At 36.5% G+C, this 17,372-nt stretch overlaps 1 protein-coding gene across 13 annotated transcripts in view; it reads left to right on the plus strand.

Annotated features, from left to right (window-relative positions):
• The window catches only part of Mycbp2 (MYC binding protein 2), a 209,618-nt gene that overhangs the window by 90,819 nt on the left and 101,427 nt on the right, over positions 1–17,372 (plus strand). For all 13 annotated transcript variants that reach the window (XM_051195259.1, XM_051195261.1, XM_051195260.1 and 10 more), the window contains exons 28-35: positions 2,973–3,107; positions 4,582–4,665; positions 6,954–7,050; positions 7,968–8,160; positions 8,539–8,813; positions 10,956–11,177; positions 14,924–15,115; positions 16,324–16,530. In XM_051195259.1, coding sequence (XP_051051216.1) covers positions 2,973–3,107; positions 4,582–4,665; positions 6,954–7,050; positions 7,968–8,160; positions 8,539–8,813; positions 10,956–11,177; positions 14,924–15,115; positions 16,324–16,530 — 1,405 coding nt within the window. The remainder of the gene's footprint in view (positions 1–2,972; positions 3,108–4,581; positions 4,666–6,953; positions 7,051–7,967; positions 8,161–8,538; positions 8,814–10,955; positions 11,178–14,923; positions 15,116–16,323; positions 16,531–17,372) is intronic.

Below are 17,372 nucleotides of genomic sequence, written 5' to 3' on the forward strand. Positions count from 1 at the left end.
ACATACACACACCACACACACACCACACACATACACCACACACACACACTACACATACACCACATACCCACCACACCCACACACATACACACATACCACACACACCACACACATACACCACACACATACACCACACACACACCTACACACATACCACACACACCACACACATACACCACACACACACCACACACATACACCACACACATACACACACCTACACACATACCACACACACACCACACACACACCACACACCACACACATACACCACACACACACCTACACACATACCACACACGCACCACACACACACACCACACACACACACCACACACACACACCACACACATACACCACACACACACACACCACACACACACCACACACATACACCACACACACACACCACACACACACACACACCACACACACATACACACACACACCACACACACACACATACCACACACACATACACCACACACACACATACCACACACACATACACCACACACACACACACCACACACATACACCACATACACACACACCACACACATACACCACACACATACACACACCACACACATACACACACACACCACACACACACACATACCACACACACACACACCACACACACACACACACCTAACCACACACATGCGCGGCGCGACACATACAAAAGGAACCTTAAAATGTTAATAAAGGTTCCTATTGGTTTTACTGTTAAAACCAGTGGCATACTTTTGAAAACTTAAGAGTATACCTAAAAGTAAAGAAAGGAAGAAAGAAAGGAAAAAAGGAAGGAAGAGTGTATGTAAAGGAAAACTGGTCTATTTCTTTCTGTTTATTTTTGTTTTGTTTGTTTGAGACAAGGGTTCTCTGTGTGTCCCTGGCTATTCTGGGACTCACTCTGTAGACCAGGCTGGCCTCAAATTTACAGAGATCCTCCTGCCTCTGCCTCCCAGGTGCTGGGATTAAAGGCCCGTGCCTCCACTGCCTAGCTGCTGTTTCTTTCCTTCAAGCATTAGACTAGTGATTTTCAACCTGTAGGCCATGACTCCTTTGGCAAACTTCTGTCTCCAGAAGTATTGTGCTGCTGGTATGAGTCAAAATTATAGTTATAAAGTAGTAACAAAATTACTTTATGGCTGTAGAGTCACCACAACCTGAGGGACTGTAGTAGAGGATTGAAGCATTGCAAAGATTGAGAACCACTGCATTAGCCTATGTCATGTTGTTGTTACTGTTAACCTTTACTATTTATACAAATGCACTTAAAGAGGACATTTCAAAAAGATAACTCATTGAACCTTATCATTCCATTAAACCATTATCATTTGCTGTTTATTTTTTTTTTAGCAAGGGATTGTGATTCTAAGATATAAATTGTGATGTCTTTGGTAGAGAATCACCTGGATTTTCTTCATTAGCTTACTCACCAGCCCTAACTTTATGGGTAGCATTTGTATCTTTTCCGTGTAGTCTTCATCTGTCCATCGCAATGCATTAACAAAGCAGGACCCTCTTGTGGTTTCCCCCTCTTGGATCAGATCTGTTGATAGCCTTCTCCTTCTTCCTTTTTACCCTTTCCTTTTCTCATTGCCAATGTCAATTAAAACCAATTACTTTTACTGTGCCACCCGCCAGGTAGTCTTACTTTTGTATGTCCCTTTCTATTAAATGAACTGTTTTGTGTATGTGGATTCTGTTCTCTGCAACAGGCTCCAAACACTGAATTAATTTAGTCCCCAGACAACTCAGTTAAATAAATATTTCCCTCCTTTTTATTATGTAAAAGTTTTTATTTGGAGGGAATTTCATACATGAGAACAATGTATTTGTATGTCACAGTTGAGATAAACTGAGATACAGAGTAATTGTAGTAAGTAGCCCCAAATCTCCAAGCTAGCAAGTCATCACTGGATCCTTCACCAGAGACTCATTTTCTTTGACATGTTACCTCACAGAACACTTAGCTGAATAAATAGTCCACAAACTTTGGGAAAATTCTTTGTCTGGGTTAAGTTTTAATGCTTTTATAAAAATTTTTGTTTTGTTTGGTTTGGTTTTTCAAGGCAGAGCTTCTCTGTGTAGCTTTGGATTCTGTCCTAGAACTAGCTCTGTGGCCCAGGCTGGCCTTGAACTCACAGAGATCTGCCTACCTCTGCCTCCCAAGTGCTGGGATAAAGGTGTGAACTACCACCACCTGGCAACAATTTTGAAAATTTTATTAAATTTTTTTTTCATTTTACTTACCCACCCCAATTTCCCCTCCCTTCCATTTGGCCCCCAACCTCCCCCTTTCCACCCTCAATCCACTCCTCACAGGGGGTAAGGCCTCCCTTGGAGAGTCAACAAAGTCTGGCATACCAAGTTGAGGCAGGACCAAGCTCCTTCCCACTGTATCAAGGCTGAACAAGGAATCCCACCATAGAAAATGGGCTCCAGAAAGCCAGTTCATGCACCTGGGATAGGTCCTGGTGCCACTGTCAGTCCCCCTCCCCAAATTCAATTCACATAACTGTCACCCACATTCAGAGGTCAAGTCCCCAGCTGTCAGTCCCAAGTCCATGAGCTCCCACTAGATCAGCTCAGCTGTCTCTGGTTTTTCCAGTCATGATCTTGACCCTTTGTTCATATGATCCCATCTTCCTCTCTTAACCTAAGATCCAGGAGCTCAGCCCAGTGCTTGGCTGTATATCTCTGCATTGGCTTCCATCAGTTGCTGTGTGTGTAGATTCTATGATGACAATTAGGGCAGCCATTATGAAAGTTTTATAAGATTTAAACATATTGTAGAATCCATAAAGAGAAGAAAGAAATATAATTTGATTTTCTAAACATAAGGAATTGAAACTTGTTAAAATAAAAAACAGTAATATCATGAGTTTTGACATAAGATAATTGAAAGTAAATGTATGTGCCAGACAAGTTCAAATGTATTGACTTCTTAATTTCTCTAGAGAAAAATATGCAATGATGTTTGATGAGCCAGTTCTCCTACAAGCTGGATGGTGGTATGTAGCATGGGCTCGAGTTTCAGGTCCCAGCAGTGACTGTGGGTCTCATGGACAAGCTTCTATTACTACAGATGATGGGTAAGCATAATGTTGAATTTGGACTTTTGCAACTCTTGTTTTTGTTTGTGGGATCTTGTTCGGGAATTTCACAGAGTATTAATATTAATTGCTAAAAATTAGATTTATGTAACCATGTATGTCATATAACCAAAATACTAAATTGTAATTTAGCCAGAAGGGAGAAGACTGCATTATTCTTTTCAGATGGCATATGTGTCTTCCTGGGTTTAAAAGCTTTATAACCAAATTAGAGATTACACAGAGGAAGGGTGCAGGATACTGAGGGATTTGGAGATACACACACACAAACACACACACATACAAACTCACACACAGTTACAATTAGATTGTTACTGCACATGCAAATAGTTTGTAAAATACAAAGTTTCTGTCATATGAAATATTATCTTACCAAATGCAGAGAAAAATTTACCACTTTTAGAAGTGTTTGCCACCCAGACATTAGGATCTGTCTCCAATTCCTAGGAACCTTGTAAAATATGTGACGTGGTAACATTGACCTGTAGTTCTAGTGCAGCAACAAGTGCATGCATCCCTCAGCTTGCTGGTCAGCCAGCCTGGCCTACTGGAAAAGTTCCACGCCAGGGAGAGACCCTTTCTTAAAAAGGAAGAAAACAGTGATTGGCTCTTCAGAAGTGATACTCAAAATAGACCTCCGTGTGCACACAAGTGCACAAGCACCCACAGGAATGGCATACACATGTACAGATGCACAAAATAACTAGACACTGCATACACACTATTTCATTTGATTCCCTCAATAAGTATGGATGTTAGCCTCATTCATGCTCAGAAAATTAGAGAAATAAAATGGGAAGATTATATATTAGGATAATGATGTGGTTACCATATACAAAACCCAGCCTTCTTTTGCTCCACTAGTTTGATTCTACTGTTTGAAAATACTATGATTTATAAGAGAAATTAAGTTCATTTTTATTCTTCTTGAACATAGGTATAGAAGTACATAGTATGGAACGTACATACTAATTTTTGAGGTGATACTGTGTTGATAAGTATTTAAGGGAGTTAAATCTGCCACAGGATGTTCTTCTTTCAGCTCACTGTTAGGTATCTGTTAGGACTACATTCACCCAGAATAGCAAGCATGGTTCTAATATGAACTCCACTCTCCGAAGGGAGAAATCTTTAGTTTGAAGCTGACTGCTGAGGTGAAAACCAAGCTGAGGGATAGGAGGCAAGAGGCTCCTTATCTAGAGTTTCTATCAAGTTCAGTCCTTCAGTTTTGTTTTTTTTGTTTTGTTTTTTTTTTTTTTTTTTTTTTTTTTGATAATTAAGCAACTCTGAGTCAGGACACTACTGTTTCATAAGTGATCCTTTTCTTTAACAAATGAATAATTTTCATTAGCATAAAATTTAAGACCATTATTATTAAATTCCTTATTAACTTTAATGAACCTTAGAGCATATCATTTTTAGTATCTTACTATTCTTTGTTTTACTCTTTTAGGGTTGTTTTCCAGTTCAAGAGTTCGAAGAAGTCAAATAATGGTACTGATGTAAATGCTGGTCAGATACCGCAACTGTTATACAGGTATTTAAACATTTTATAGCCAACTAATACAATTTATTCTTTGGTTGTGGGGAAATAAAATCACTCTAAATAGGCAGCATAATAATGAAGAAATTATTGAACAAATTAATGTTACACTGGAAAATGTAGCTAATTAAAATATTTAGGTAATACAATTTTATGAGGATTTTCTATATCAGACTTAATTTAACATTTTTTTGTGACTCAGGGTATCAGTATTATAACAATAGCAATATGCCAATAGCTGTTTATTTAATCTGCTTTTTGATTTTTAATACCAATTTCAGAATGTTATAAACTAATAAAGCATGTCTTAAAGAATGTCAGTTAGGATGGGAAGATATTTTAGATGTGGACCTAATGAATTTATTGTAGTCATTCTTTTCTTTGTGCTCGAGATTAAACCTAGGACCTGATACATGCTAGGCAAGCACCCCAGTACTCGGCTTTATCTCCAGTCTGATAGTCTTACAGTATTTATTTTGTGATAGAACACATTGGAAAATCTCTTACCATTAATTTCCACTTTTAGTTGAAACAGCAAATTGTTTGTGTTGTTTATTATATTTTAACATTAAGAATTTTAATTAACTCACAATAATTGAAACATGTATTGACATATTTCATATGCTTATGTATTTGCCTATTTTTAGATTACTTACAAACCCACATTAAAATTATATTTTTTTATATTATACATAATCCCCAAAAGTAGAAGTAAATAAATCTCTTCCTTATCTTCTCTTCTAGTAATCACTAAAGAATTTCAATGTTAGAAACTTCATATTTCTCCTCAAAGGATTTTGATCTTTACATTATCTGTTGTAGCCATTGTTTTTGATATTAGCAGTATTTTGTCTGTTTGGTTGTGAGCCTTGTCCTGTAACAGCTGAGTATTCTCTCCAGACCTGAAGTACTTTTTGAACATAACAGTTACACTGAACTGCTTTTATGGACTACTGTTGAGTAACTATATGTGCATTACTAGGGAATATGACTTTTTTATGTTTTAATGGTGAATATTAAAGTAGATTATTTCACTATGGCAAAATGTACATTATATTATTTTTACTAATTCTTTGAGAATTTCACAATATAATTGATAATAAGTACCCCATACTTCTTCCCCTAACTCATTCCAGATCTTTCATACCCTTACCCTACTTCATGCCCCTCTTTTGCTTATTACTTTTTCATAATTTCTTACAATATGTAATTTTTGAAGGTGAATTCTCATTCTTTGTAATATATACACTTAAACCGGAAATTTTATCTAATTCATTGTATGAATTTTATAGTTTTTGATGTTATACATATACCCCCACACTCACATACGTGTTTGTGTGTGTGTGTGTGTGTGTGTGTGTGTGCGTGTGCGTGCGCGTGCGCGTGCGTGCGTGCGTGCGTTCGTACGTTGTAAGTAAATAGGTGGGTGGGTGGATAGATGATACTGAGTCCATTTGGTGTTGATCTCATGACTGTATTGCTGAGCACTTGGATTGGATAACCTATTAGGAGCTCCCTTCCCTGGAGAAAACTGATTTCCCCTCTCTGGGCAGCCATTGATTGTCTGTAGCTCTTCATCTGTGGCTGGATCATGGGAAACTTCTCCCATCAATCCAGATTGACATGTCAGTAGGTATCATTTTATGCAAGTCTTGCTTGGACAGCCATGTGGTTGAGATTTTTGAGGGTGTAGCTTACACTAGAAGACACTGTCTAGATTCAGGCTGCTTTAGGCCTAGGCTTGCACCGTAGATATGTCAGTGGGAACTAAGCACCCCCCAATCACGTATTCTATGCATTATGACCAATTGTGGATCTCTGCAACAGTTTCCGTCTGTTGTGAAAGAGCCCACTGAGTCCCATTTGTAGTTTCCGTATGCTCCTGGATGTGGGGCCGTTTACCCCCACAGTTGGCCTTCCAGGGGCCACACCCATAAAGAAACTGAGCGCTCTTCTCTCAGGAGTCATTACCAGTCCACAGCTCCTCCCTTTTCCCTCTGCAATGGAATGGCCTACTTGACCATGTGCAGGAATTGTGCAGGCAACCAGAGCTGCTCTGCATTCATGAGTGCAGCATTCCTGTCTGGTCCACCCAAACCTTTGCATTTTAAAACCTTTCTGTTCCTTCTTCTGCAATGGTCCTTGAGCCTCAGGGTTAGTGGGAGGTAATGTAGATATTCTATTTTTAGCCAAGCACTTCATTGATAACTGAAAAGCGTACATCAAAATTTGTCACTGGACATTTATTTGAACTTAGTGTATTGTTAATCTTCTTCCACCAGACTCCCAACCAGTGATGGCAGTGCTTCAAAAGGCAAACAGCAAACTAGTGAGCCTGTACATATCCTAAAGAGATCGTTTGCAAGAACTGTCTCAGTGGTAAGCCATTTTTAACCATTTCAGCTTTGCTACCCAGAGCTGAATTTTAATTCTAAGACTGTCTCAGCATGGTTTAATGGATTCAGATTTGCTTTTATTGTGGTGTTTATATTTTAGGCAAAGATAATGTGTACTTTAAACAGTGGAAAAATAAAGATGTTGCCTATGATTTTACAATGCTCAGCTGAATTGGCTTTTCTGTGTCTGAAAACTGGAGATTTATCCTTCTAAACAGTGAATGTGGTATCTTTTTATTAAGAAAAGGACTGTCTTTGCCCTTTGTAATAATTTTTTATGTGTGTGTTTAAATGTCCTTATGGTCATTAGGTTATTGGCATTGTTTATATAACAAATGTAGTCAGTCATTTATTTTAGATTTCATTATTATACCAGCAGTCACCCGGGCCTTGGTAAGGACTGGGGAGCCAAGTGCTCCACTCTGAGATACTTTAGTGTTTGCTGTCCTGTAAGTGTGGCAGTCTTCAGACCATCTAGAACTGCAGGGAACTCCACCCCTAAACCATGCATGAGAACTTTTAACTTCAATCAACTCTTTAAGAATTGGTTATAGTTTTTATTTTTATATACATCTTAATATATAGGTAATTTAAACAGAGGTATAGGTATCACTGATTTATAATATTTTAACACTACTTTAAGTTGTTATACTGTATTGACATAATTTCAAAGAAACATGTAAATTATGAATTTTTTCTCTCTATATATTTGTAAGATAAATCAGCTATTCTGGTAAAAGGAAAATATAAAAATGTACACATGTATTTTATTTCACCTATCAAAACTCAGCAAAATGTTCATGATAGTTTTGAAGTGGCATGCCATTATTGTTCTCTTTTATTCAAACTGTGATATCATTTTAACTGACCTGCATATGTTTTTTTCATATTGTGGATTAGGAATGTTTTGAGTCATTGCTAAGTATTCTTCACTGGAGCTGGACCACCTTAGTCTTAGGAGTTGAAGAACTTAGAGGATTAAAAGGGTTCCAATTCACGGCCACTCTTCTGGATTTAGAGAGACTACGCTTTGTGGGGACCTGTTGTCTGCGCTTATTGCGAGTCTATACCTGTGAGATATACCCAGTGTCAGGTATGGTAAATTAAAAAAAAAAAAAAAAAAGGAAACAAATTATTTCAGAGGTTAAGAAAAAAAATGTAGAGATAGCCAAAATACCCCAAGATACCTTTAAGTTACTCCTAAATTTAAGAGAGGAAAAAAATGTTACTTTTAAACTATATTTATCAAATAGAAAAAAGTTCTAAACTCAAATTTAGACTTAAATACTAATGCCAGTAATTTTTTTCTATGTAGATTTTTAAAAATTATTTTATAGCCCATATAAACTTAAGAATTTCCATTTCTGGGTTTTGGTGTTTGATTTTTACTTATACAATAAATAACTGAATTATCATTATAATCATGTCCATACCGTGGTTTATTAACACCTTCCTTTTTATTTTCTCAAAGCTACAGGAAAAGCAGTTGTAGAAGAAACTAGCAAATTAGCAGAGTGTATTGGAAAAACAAGAACTTTGTTAAGAAAGATTTTATCGGAAGGCGTTGATCATTGCATGGTGAAGTTGGATAATGACCCCCAAGGGTACCTGAGCCAGCCCTTGAGTCTTCTGGAGGCTGTCCTTCAGGAGTGCCATAACACATTCACTGCCTGCTTTCACTCTTTCTACCCGACGCCTGCGTTGCAGTGGGCTTGCCTTTGTGATCTGCTCAATTGTTTGGATCAGGTAATTTATATTTATAAAATGTTAGTTGAAAATGAAGTACATTGCTTAAATGCTCAGTAAGAAAATTAACTAAATGCTCATACTTTGTTAATTACTAGGGATCAGTTAGGAAACCTACTTGGTGTGTTTCATCTGTTTGTTATAAAATTAGAAGACATGTTTTTGTAACTGCTGACTTTCTTTCAGTCTATAGGTGAAGTTATTTGAGAGTGGGTGCCGGGAGAATATAGTGACTGTGGAAACAAATGTCCTCGGGGTCTCCACAGATGTAAGAACAGACAGGGAAACATTATTCATTCACTCATGAAAACAGCAAATCACAGATTTTTGTTGTTGTTGTTCCTTTTTGATTTTTGTTTGTTGTAATTTATTTTTTATATTCCAATCCCAGTTCCCCCTCACTTCTCTCCTGCCATTCCCTTCGCTCTGCCCCCCACCTCCCATCTGCTCTTTGGATAGGGTAAGGCCTCCCCTAGGAAGGCTGCTAAGTCTGCAAATCACAGAATTTTAAAGCACTTGGCACAAATGCTTTACAGAGCCACAGGGCAGAAAGAGATTGATACTGATAATTAGAGCCTGCAGTTCTCACCTTTGGTCCATGTAAGGAAGATAGTGCATTTTAGTGGTGGTTCCCTAGAAGAAGAATACTGCCTGGACTAAGGGGTCAATTGAATATTCTCTCAATAGCAGTGTCCCTTTGCTAGGCTAGCTTTTGCAACATTGGATCAAAATGATATGTAGCTTTGCTTTTATGCTTAACTGTAGCACAGATGTTTGAAGAACTAAGTAATGTGTGCATGATTTTTTGAATTAGGATTTCCTAGGTTGATAAGTTTAAAAAATATGAAAAATTGTTCAGGTGTGGTAAGATTTCTTCATAAACTAGGGTATATAACATAATTTTGTGACTTTAGTAAAATGATATTACAAAAGTACAATTTGTATTATTCAGCTTTGTCAAAATTAGTTTTAGTGCTTTATCACACCAAATCCAGTAGGTTCTGTGTGACAAGTTCCACAGACTGAGGTGACAACTTCAAAAGGAGATCTCCTGGAAACAGTTGAGAAAACTCTTGGCCGGAGAAAAATACTGGGCTGTGATTCTCGTGGCAATTTCTATTTATTCTTCTGTTCTTTTTTTTCACATTAGTGAAATGTTCCTGAAAGCCTACACTGACATTTCAAGCTGTCAGTGAGAGAGGTAGATAGGAAACAATCCCCTGAGGTGGAGTCACTAGCCATGACCTCATCTCAGGAAAAAGCAGGGCTCTCCAAATCATTTATGTCATTCATATAAGTACAAATAGTAAACACTTTCCAACAATAAAATTCCACATGGCTCTACATGTATCATCGAGGGTGGGCTTAAGTGTCTGGTAATGAAAATAGTTAAAATAGCTTAATATTTAATAAAAAGAACTCATAAGAACTAATAGTTCTTATGGTCAGTTAAGCAATAACTGGCCATAAATTATATTAATTTGATTTAAGAAACATGCAGTTAGCACTGGATGATTCTATGTTAACCAAGGATGGTTCTGTGTTTTGATTAACCAAGGACAATTTTGTGTGATTTCATGTTTTCGATTTCTGCGTCACTGTGCCAAGTAACAATAATGTCATATGTTTGGGTTTGTTCAACAAAAACATCTCCTGAGAAAATCTCTCTATATAAAACCTTTCTTGAGAACTGAAAAATACACTCAGAATCAAACTGCCTCTGTTTGTGTCTGTTTGTCACTGCCAAATTCTTACCCACCTGATCTTTGAGAACCCTCATCCCAGGGATGCCCATACCCTACTGTGGCAGTTCGTGGCAGTACTTGCAGAATTAAGTGTGTTTGACAGATTCTAATGGGATGTTAACATCTCACACTGAAAATGATGGTAGAAAGAACTGACGATTGTAAAGAAATACACATGTATAAACACTAGTTTGCTTAGGACCGGAAGTGAACTTTTCTTGCATCTATTCCCCCCCCATTATTACTAGATAATAATTTAATTATGTTTTAATATATTGATGTGGTACTTTACTGTAATAAAGCCCTTAAATGATTGAGTGATAGATAATTCTGGTATATTTTCAGAAACTTGGTTAACATGGTTGCAACATTTGAGGGTTCCTTTTGTTTTTTAAAGGACATCCAGGAAGCGAACTTCAAGACATCCAGTAGCCGCCTCCTGGCAGCTGTCATGTCAGCGCTGTGCCACACTTCTGTTAAGCTGACATCTATCTTCCCTATCGCATATGATGGAGAAGCGTTACTGCGGTCAATTGTTAAGCAAGTCAGCACAGAGAATGACTCAACACTAGTTCATCGTTTTCCACTTTTGGTGGGACATATGGAAAAGCTCAGCCAGGTATGTCTTTTCAGAAATTGCTTAGAATGGAGAGGTAAGACAGATAAGTGGAGACATGCATAGGTTGGTGCCTCATCTTCTTTATTGATAATGAGGTTTGCCAAATGACTGACAAATAACCATCTGTTTCATGATAAGAGCTATGTTCTAATTCTCATGTTTACCTGAAAGGTAAGTATCTTAGTTACTTAGTTGCTTATTTTTATTTTTTGAGATTGGGTTTCTCTTTGTAGCTCTGGCTGTCCTGGAACTTGCTCTGTAGACCAGGCTGGCATTGAACTCACAGAGATTCACTTGCCTCTCTAACTCCTGAGTACCGGAATTAAAGGTGTACACCACCACCTCTGACTAGTTTAGCTACTATTTTATTGCCATGATAAAACACCATAACCAAGGCAGTTTGTAGAAGAAGCACTTGCCTGGGGGTTGTTTATGGCTTCAGAGGGTTAGTCAATGGTCATGACGGTAGGGAGTGCCAGGCAGGTACGGCGCTGGTGCATAGCCTCTTGTGTCTGCATCCACTGACAGCAGGCAGAGAGGTATGCACTTTTAAACTTCCAGGCCCACCATCAGTGACACCTTCTCTTCCAAGGCTACATCTCCTATCCTTTCCAGTCATTCCACTGACTAGGAACCAAGCATTCAAACATATTAACCTGTGGGAACCATGTTTATCCAAACTACTACAATAAGCAGTTTTATTTTAAATGACAACTCACTTCTAAAATGTGAGTATAAAGTAAACACCTACATGGTATCTATCATATGAAAGTAAGTTACAAATAATGTAAGCAATCTTTTCTGTTCTAAAGTATGATTGGCAAAATGCCACAGAACATAAGGGTCTTTGCCACTAAGCACAACGTAAGTTTGATCCACATCCTACATAGTGGAAGGAGAGCCTATACTCCTTAGACAATCACATGTGTGCAGTACACACCCTCCCACATGCATGCACACACACATGTGTGTACACACACACACACACACACACACACACACACACTGTCACAACACAATAAATAAATGTATAATGTATAGAAAGAAATAACTTTTATGAAAACTGGTTCTATAAAATACTCTAGTATGTTAAAGTTAACATTGTAAAATAAAAAACATAAGAAACATTGTTTAATAACTGCTTTTGCATTGTTAGAAAGCACTCTAGGAAAAAAAAACTACAGATATATTTTTGTAGGATCCCTGTAGATATTTAAAATATTATAAGGGCAAGCACCAGAAAATCTCAAGAATTATTAATGAATGTCAGGGAAAGCAATATTGAGATAGCAAACTGTTTCTAGAAAAATATAAAAAGTTATCTTTTTTCTTATAAATTTCTATGCTGTGAGATTATGAAGAAATATATTAACCTTATATATAAAAACAACTTCATGTTGTTAGTGTTTTCACAGGGAACTGGAAGAATAATTGGAAAGCAAAAGCTGTGCATTGCTAAAAAGAAAGTTTAAATACTCAATTAGACCCTTGAATGTTCATTACTAAGTGAAATAGATGATAGAACTTTATTCAGCCATTCAAATGGTATATTTACATTTGATGTCAAGGCCAGTGTTTACAAATTAAATGTGTATATAAAGAGTGGTGACTGTAAAATGTCTCAGCAAAAGGCTACTTATTATTGTAAGAATGCTGATGAACTTAGGAAGAATCTGCTATTTTTAGGAATTACTTTTAGAGTTTTATATTTTAATGCTAACATGTTGTAAGTAATAATTAATTATGTGTTAAAATTAAAGTCCTTGAAAATATACCACAATTAATATATATTCTTTCACCGCCTTTTTAATTCATTTTTTATGGATTCTTAATTGGAATATAATTACCCCATTTTCCCCTGACCTTGCCTCCTGGACATTATACCTTTTAACATTTTGCCATAGAATGATCAGCCATGCTCATACATACATATACATTTCAAAATTTAAACTTTTATTTTTTTTTGAAGCTCAGTAGCTTTCAGTTATATTTTACATAAAGGATTTATAAACACAAATGGAAAAAAATCCCATTTCTCAATTATGCTAAAGTGTGAATATTGGAATAATATACCTAAGGATAACATTATAGTTTTCATGGGAAAAATGCCATAAGAAAGTACTCACCCCAAAACGAAATAATGAAAACCAAAGATAAATATTTTAAGTATTTTAAACAGTTTATCTTTGTCTAGCTTTTCATTTATATTCATGATTATTTTCCCAGTATAATTTGTTTAAGTATTGAATTCTCCTTTTCCTGCTGTAACTTAATGCTAACTGGAGCCTGCATCATTCAGCCTTCGTCTCTCTCCCACATACTAGGACTATTGGCTTATACCATTATCTCTGATGCAAAATTTTCTAAAGTCAAAGAAAATATGTTAAAACTTGCTAGAAGTAGTTAGAAAGCTTGTGTCACTTTACATTTGACGTGTTGCTCTCCAATGTGTCATATTGACAGACTCCTTGGAGCAGCTTCTTGTATAACTCTTGACAACTACTAATTATAAACTAAGCAGGCATATGTTTTCTCCTGTAGACGTTCTCTAAAGGTTATAAAGTACAATTAGTGATTAAATTTTTTTCAAAGCAGACTTTCTGAGAAAGTGAAGTTCCTGGAGAATGGAAAGATGGAAGGGATACAATAATTTGAGCTTTAGTAAAATGAAAAATGGATTATTTTAATTCCAAAAAATTACTATGTTAGAAATTAATCAAAATATTCTAATAATTATACTCAGATATCAATAGACTAAAATATGAAAATATCTTTAAATCACTTTTGTGTATAGCATTAAGACTATACTTTAAGAAGAGAGTTGACAGTGAGTCATGCTGATTGTTGTTTTAACTGAAAAATTATGTAATTATGAAGTGGATTGTTCATTTGCATATTTGATTTGAGAAGAAAGTGACTTAGCTTCTTGGCCCCTCTTCACGCAGACTGCATGGTTTCATGAATATTTTTATGGGTAAAGCAGTAAGAAATATAATTACTATTACAGAACTTATCCAGGGACAAACAATGTACTTTTGAGTCATAGCAAATAACATCCTGATTTTGGAAATCTGAACGTTGATAAAAGAATTGAAACTGGATACCAAGTTATCTGATTCTCCAGTCCTCGGAGAAACTGAAAGAATGATTGGTTACTGTGACTTCCTCACACTGGGTTACAACACATGAGTGTGTAATACATGACAGAACTTTGTGTCAGCTGTCGGCTGAATTACAATCTTTTCAGTATTTTCTGAAAAAATATCTTAGGGTTTGGATTTTAATGAAATTATAATTTTTTTATCCTGTATTTCTACTGGTAGGGTATGGGATTTTGTTTTCTTTCAGAAATTAAATACAGTAGTAGTTGTAAAAGGAGTGGCTGTGGGTGATTTTTTTTTTAAATTAATTTTTATTTAAATTAAAAATAATCTTATTTTACATACCAATGCTGTCATTGATTTTTTTTTTTTTATAGACTCAAATTCTACTGAAATCTTTTCTTGTAGAAAAAGAGTTAAAGGCTGAGTAATTGCCTGTCATGTAGTTTATAAACTGCAGTATAGCTACAATAAGAAAATATGAGAAAATGTCACAAAGCTAATAAAAACACCATGTAAATTATGAGTTACAAAGAAATAATTCAGGTCTAGAACTTTAGGTTATCTTCTGGAAAGAATTTTACACCTGAGAGCTCCTGTGAGGCAAAGTGAGGCAATGTGTTTTCCTCTCTGCTTATGTGTCAGAGTGAAGAGAACATCTCGGGGATGACAAGCTTCCGTGAAGTTCTGGAGAAGATGCTGGTCATCGTTGTGCTTCCAGTTAGAAACAGCCTTCGGAGGGAAAATGAGCTCTTCTCCTCACACTTGGTCTCTAACACCTGTGGGTTACTGGCCAGTATTGTCAGTGAACTGACGGCATCAGCCCTGGGATCGGAAGTAAGGAGCTGCCTTTCCTTTGTCTTTTGTGTGTGTTCATGCACAGCGCGCGCGCGCGCGTGCACACACACACACACACACACGCACACACTAGATAGATAGATAAATTTTACCTTCCTGTTCTATGATTTACTCATTTTATTTTTACTGTTTAAGATTCTGTGTGTGTGTGTGTGTGCATATGGTGTGTATGCATGTATGTATACAGTGTACCTAGCTTTGTGTGTATGTATGTGTAGAAGCCAGAGGATGATGTAGGTGTCTTCCTCCGTCCAGATTGACCACTGAATGTGGGACTCATCTCCTGGCTAGATTGTTTGGCCAGAGAGCTCCAGGTTGTCATCTACACATCTAACCCCTCCTGCTGGGTTTACAGATGTGCTACAACTCTAGCATTTCATTGGATTTACAGATGTGCTACAACCCTAGCATTTCATAGGGTGCTGGGGCTGTTAGCACAGGTCTCCATGTTCATAGTACAAATACTACTTACAGAGCCATTTCCCTCCTCCAATCCCATCTTTTAACTGCTTCCTATTAATATGCCCAAGTTACCGAAGTATGTTACAGTATATGTTATCTGATTAGACTCGGTTCTTATTTGCTCATTACACAGCTGCATGCACTTTCACCGGTGATAAGGAATGTTCTGAAGTGAGGCTAGTAATGATAAACGCCTGTGCTTAAAAGAACAAGAAGTACCAAAGCTTTGCTCTGTCTGTAGTTACGTATACAAATATGCATGAAACTGAGTCCCATCTGTACCATAGTTCTTGTAATTGTGCTAAGATATTCATAAATTAAACTTTAGCATTGTGCATAGTTCAGTGACAGCAAGCATTCATCTTGTTCTGTAGCCATATTAACAAAATTCAAGAAGTATCAATATTGAGTGTTTGATATGGTCACCTTGAAACATTGATAGGTGCTTTACATTTTGTGAAGTATAATATTATTTTTCTCTTTCTACTGCCTTTCAAAACCATGTTCTATAACTCACTTGAATGCTTTAACTGATTTTGATTTTTTTTTTTTTTTTTGCCCACCCCCCAAACAGATTGTGGCTTGATTTTGAAAATCCTGTCTTACTATGAAATATATTATTCAAATGAATGTTTACTATCTAACATGTTAGATACTTTGTTTCAGTTATTGTTAGAAATACTCAGGTTGTCAGCTATTGATGGAATCATGTATGTTGTTCACAGGTTGATGGACTTAATTCTCTTCACTCTGTAAAAGCCAGTGCTAACCGATTCACAAAAACAAGTCAGGGAAGGAGTTGGAACACTGGAAATGGATCCCCCGATGCAATCTGCTTTGCAGTAGACAAGCCTGGAATTGTTGTGGTTGGTTTCTCTGTCTATGGAGGAGGTGGTATACACGAGTATGAATTAGAGGTGCTGGTTGATGATGTGAGTATCACTCCTGCAGCATTTACCATTATGAAGACATGGTGGCTTCAAACTTTCAGAAATCTAACAGATCGCCTGTTGATGAAAAACATTAAATCAGAACCAAAAAACTTAACTAACATAGTTGTTTGGGGGCATCTTGGAACACTTCTGCCTTATTTTATTTTATTGTTTGCAGTGTCAGAAGGGGAGACATTTTAAGTAAAAAACTAGAAAGTACACAGCTAAGCCTTTTATTCCAAGTCTATTGTATTTTCTTTTTGCTATTGTCATTTTTCCTGATTCTAGAACAGTGTTTATGTTTAAGTTGATAGTATTTGCTCTATCAAAGCTTAAAAAATTTTATTAAAATGCTAATGGAAAATTCTTACTAACTAAAGATAAGTGTTATTAATTGGAGCTATATTTTTCTCCATTATGAAAATTATTTTAAGTGCTTGAATTTTTACAAGGTTTCTTTAATGTGAGAGAGAAAACATGGAAATAAGTTTCTTGTAAGTAGCACCTGTTTAACTAATTCTTTCAAGCAATTAATTTTAATTAACATCTCCTACATTAGACTGTATGTGTAGTCTCTCCATGAAGATGTTCAAACACTTCCAAGACTTTAGAGAATATTAATCAATTTATGTTTTAATCTCTTCAGCAAACAAGATAAAGTGAATAGCTTAGAGTAGCAAAATCTTTCTTTAGAGTATATAAAGAAATGCTAATGACTAATTTCAGTTTTTTAACGCATTTTTTTGTGTATGTGAGTTTGCTTGCACACATGCATCCATATGCTAAGGTGCATATGTGGGGACCAGAGGGAAGCTTGTGGGAGCCAGTTCTCCCCACAATGT

Source organism: Phodopus roborovskii, unplaced genomic scaffold (assembly GCF_943737965.1).
Source record: "Phodopus roborovskii unplaced genomic scaffold, PHOROB, whole genome shotgun sequence".
Taxonomy (NCBI): domain Eukaryota; kingdom Metazoa; phylum Chordata; class Mammalia; order Rodentia; family Cricetidae; genus Phodopus; species Phodopus roborovskii.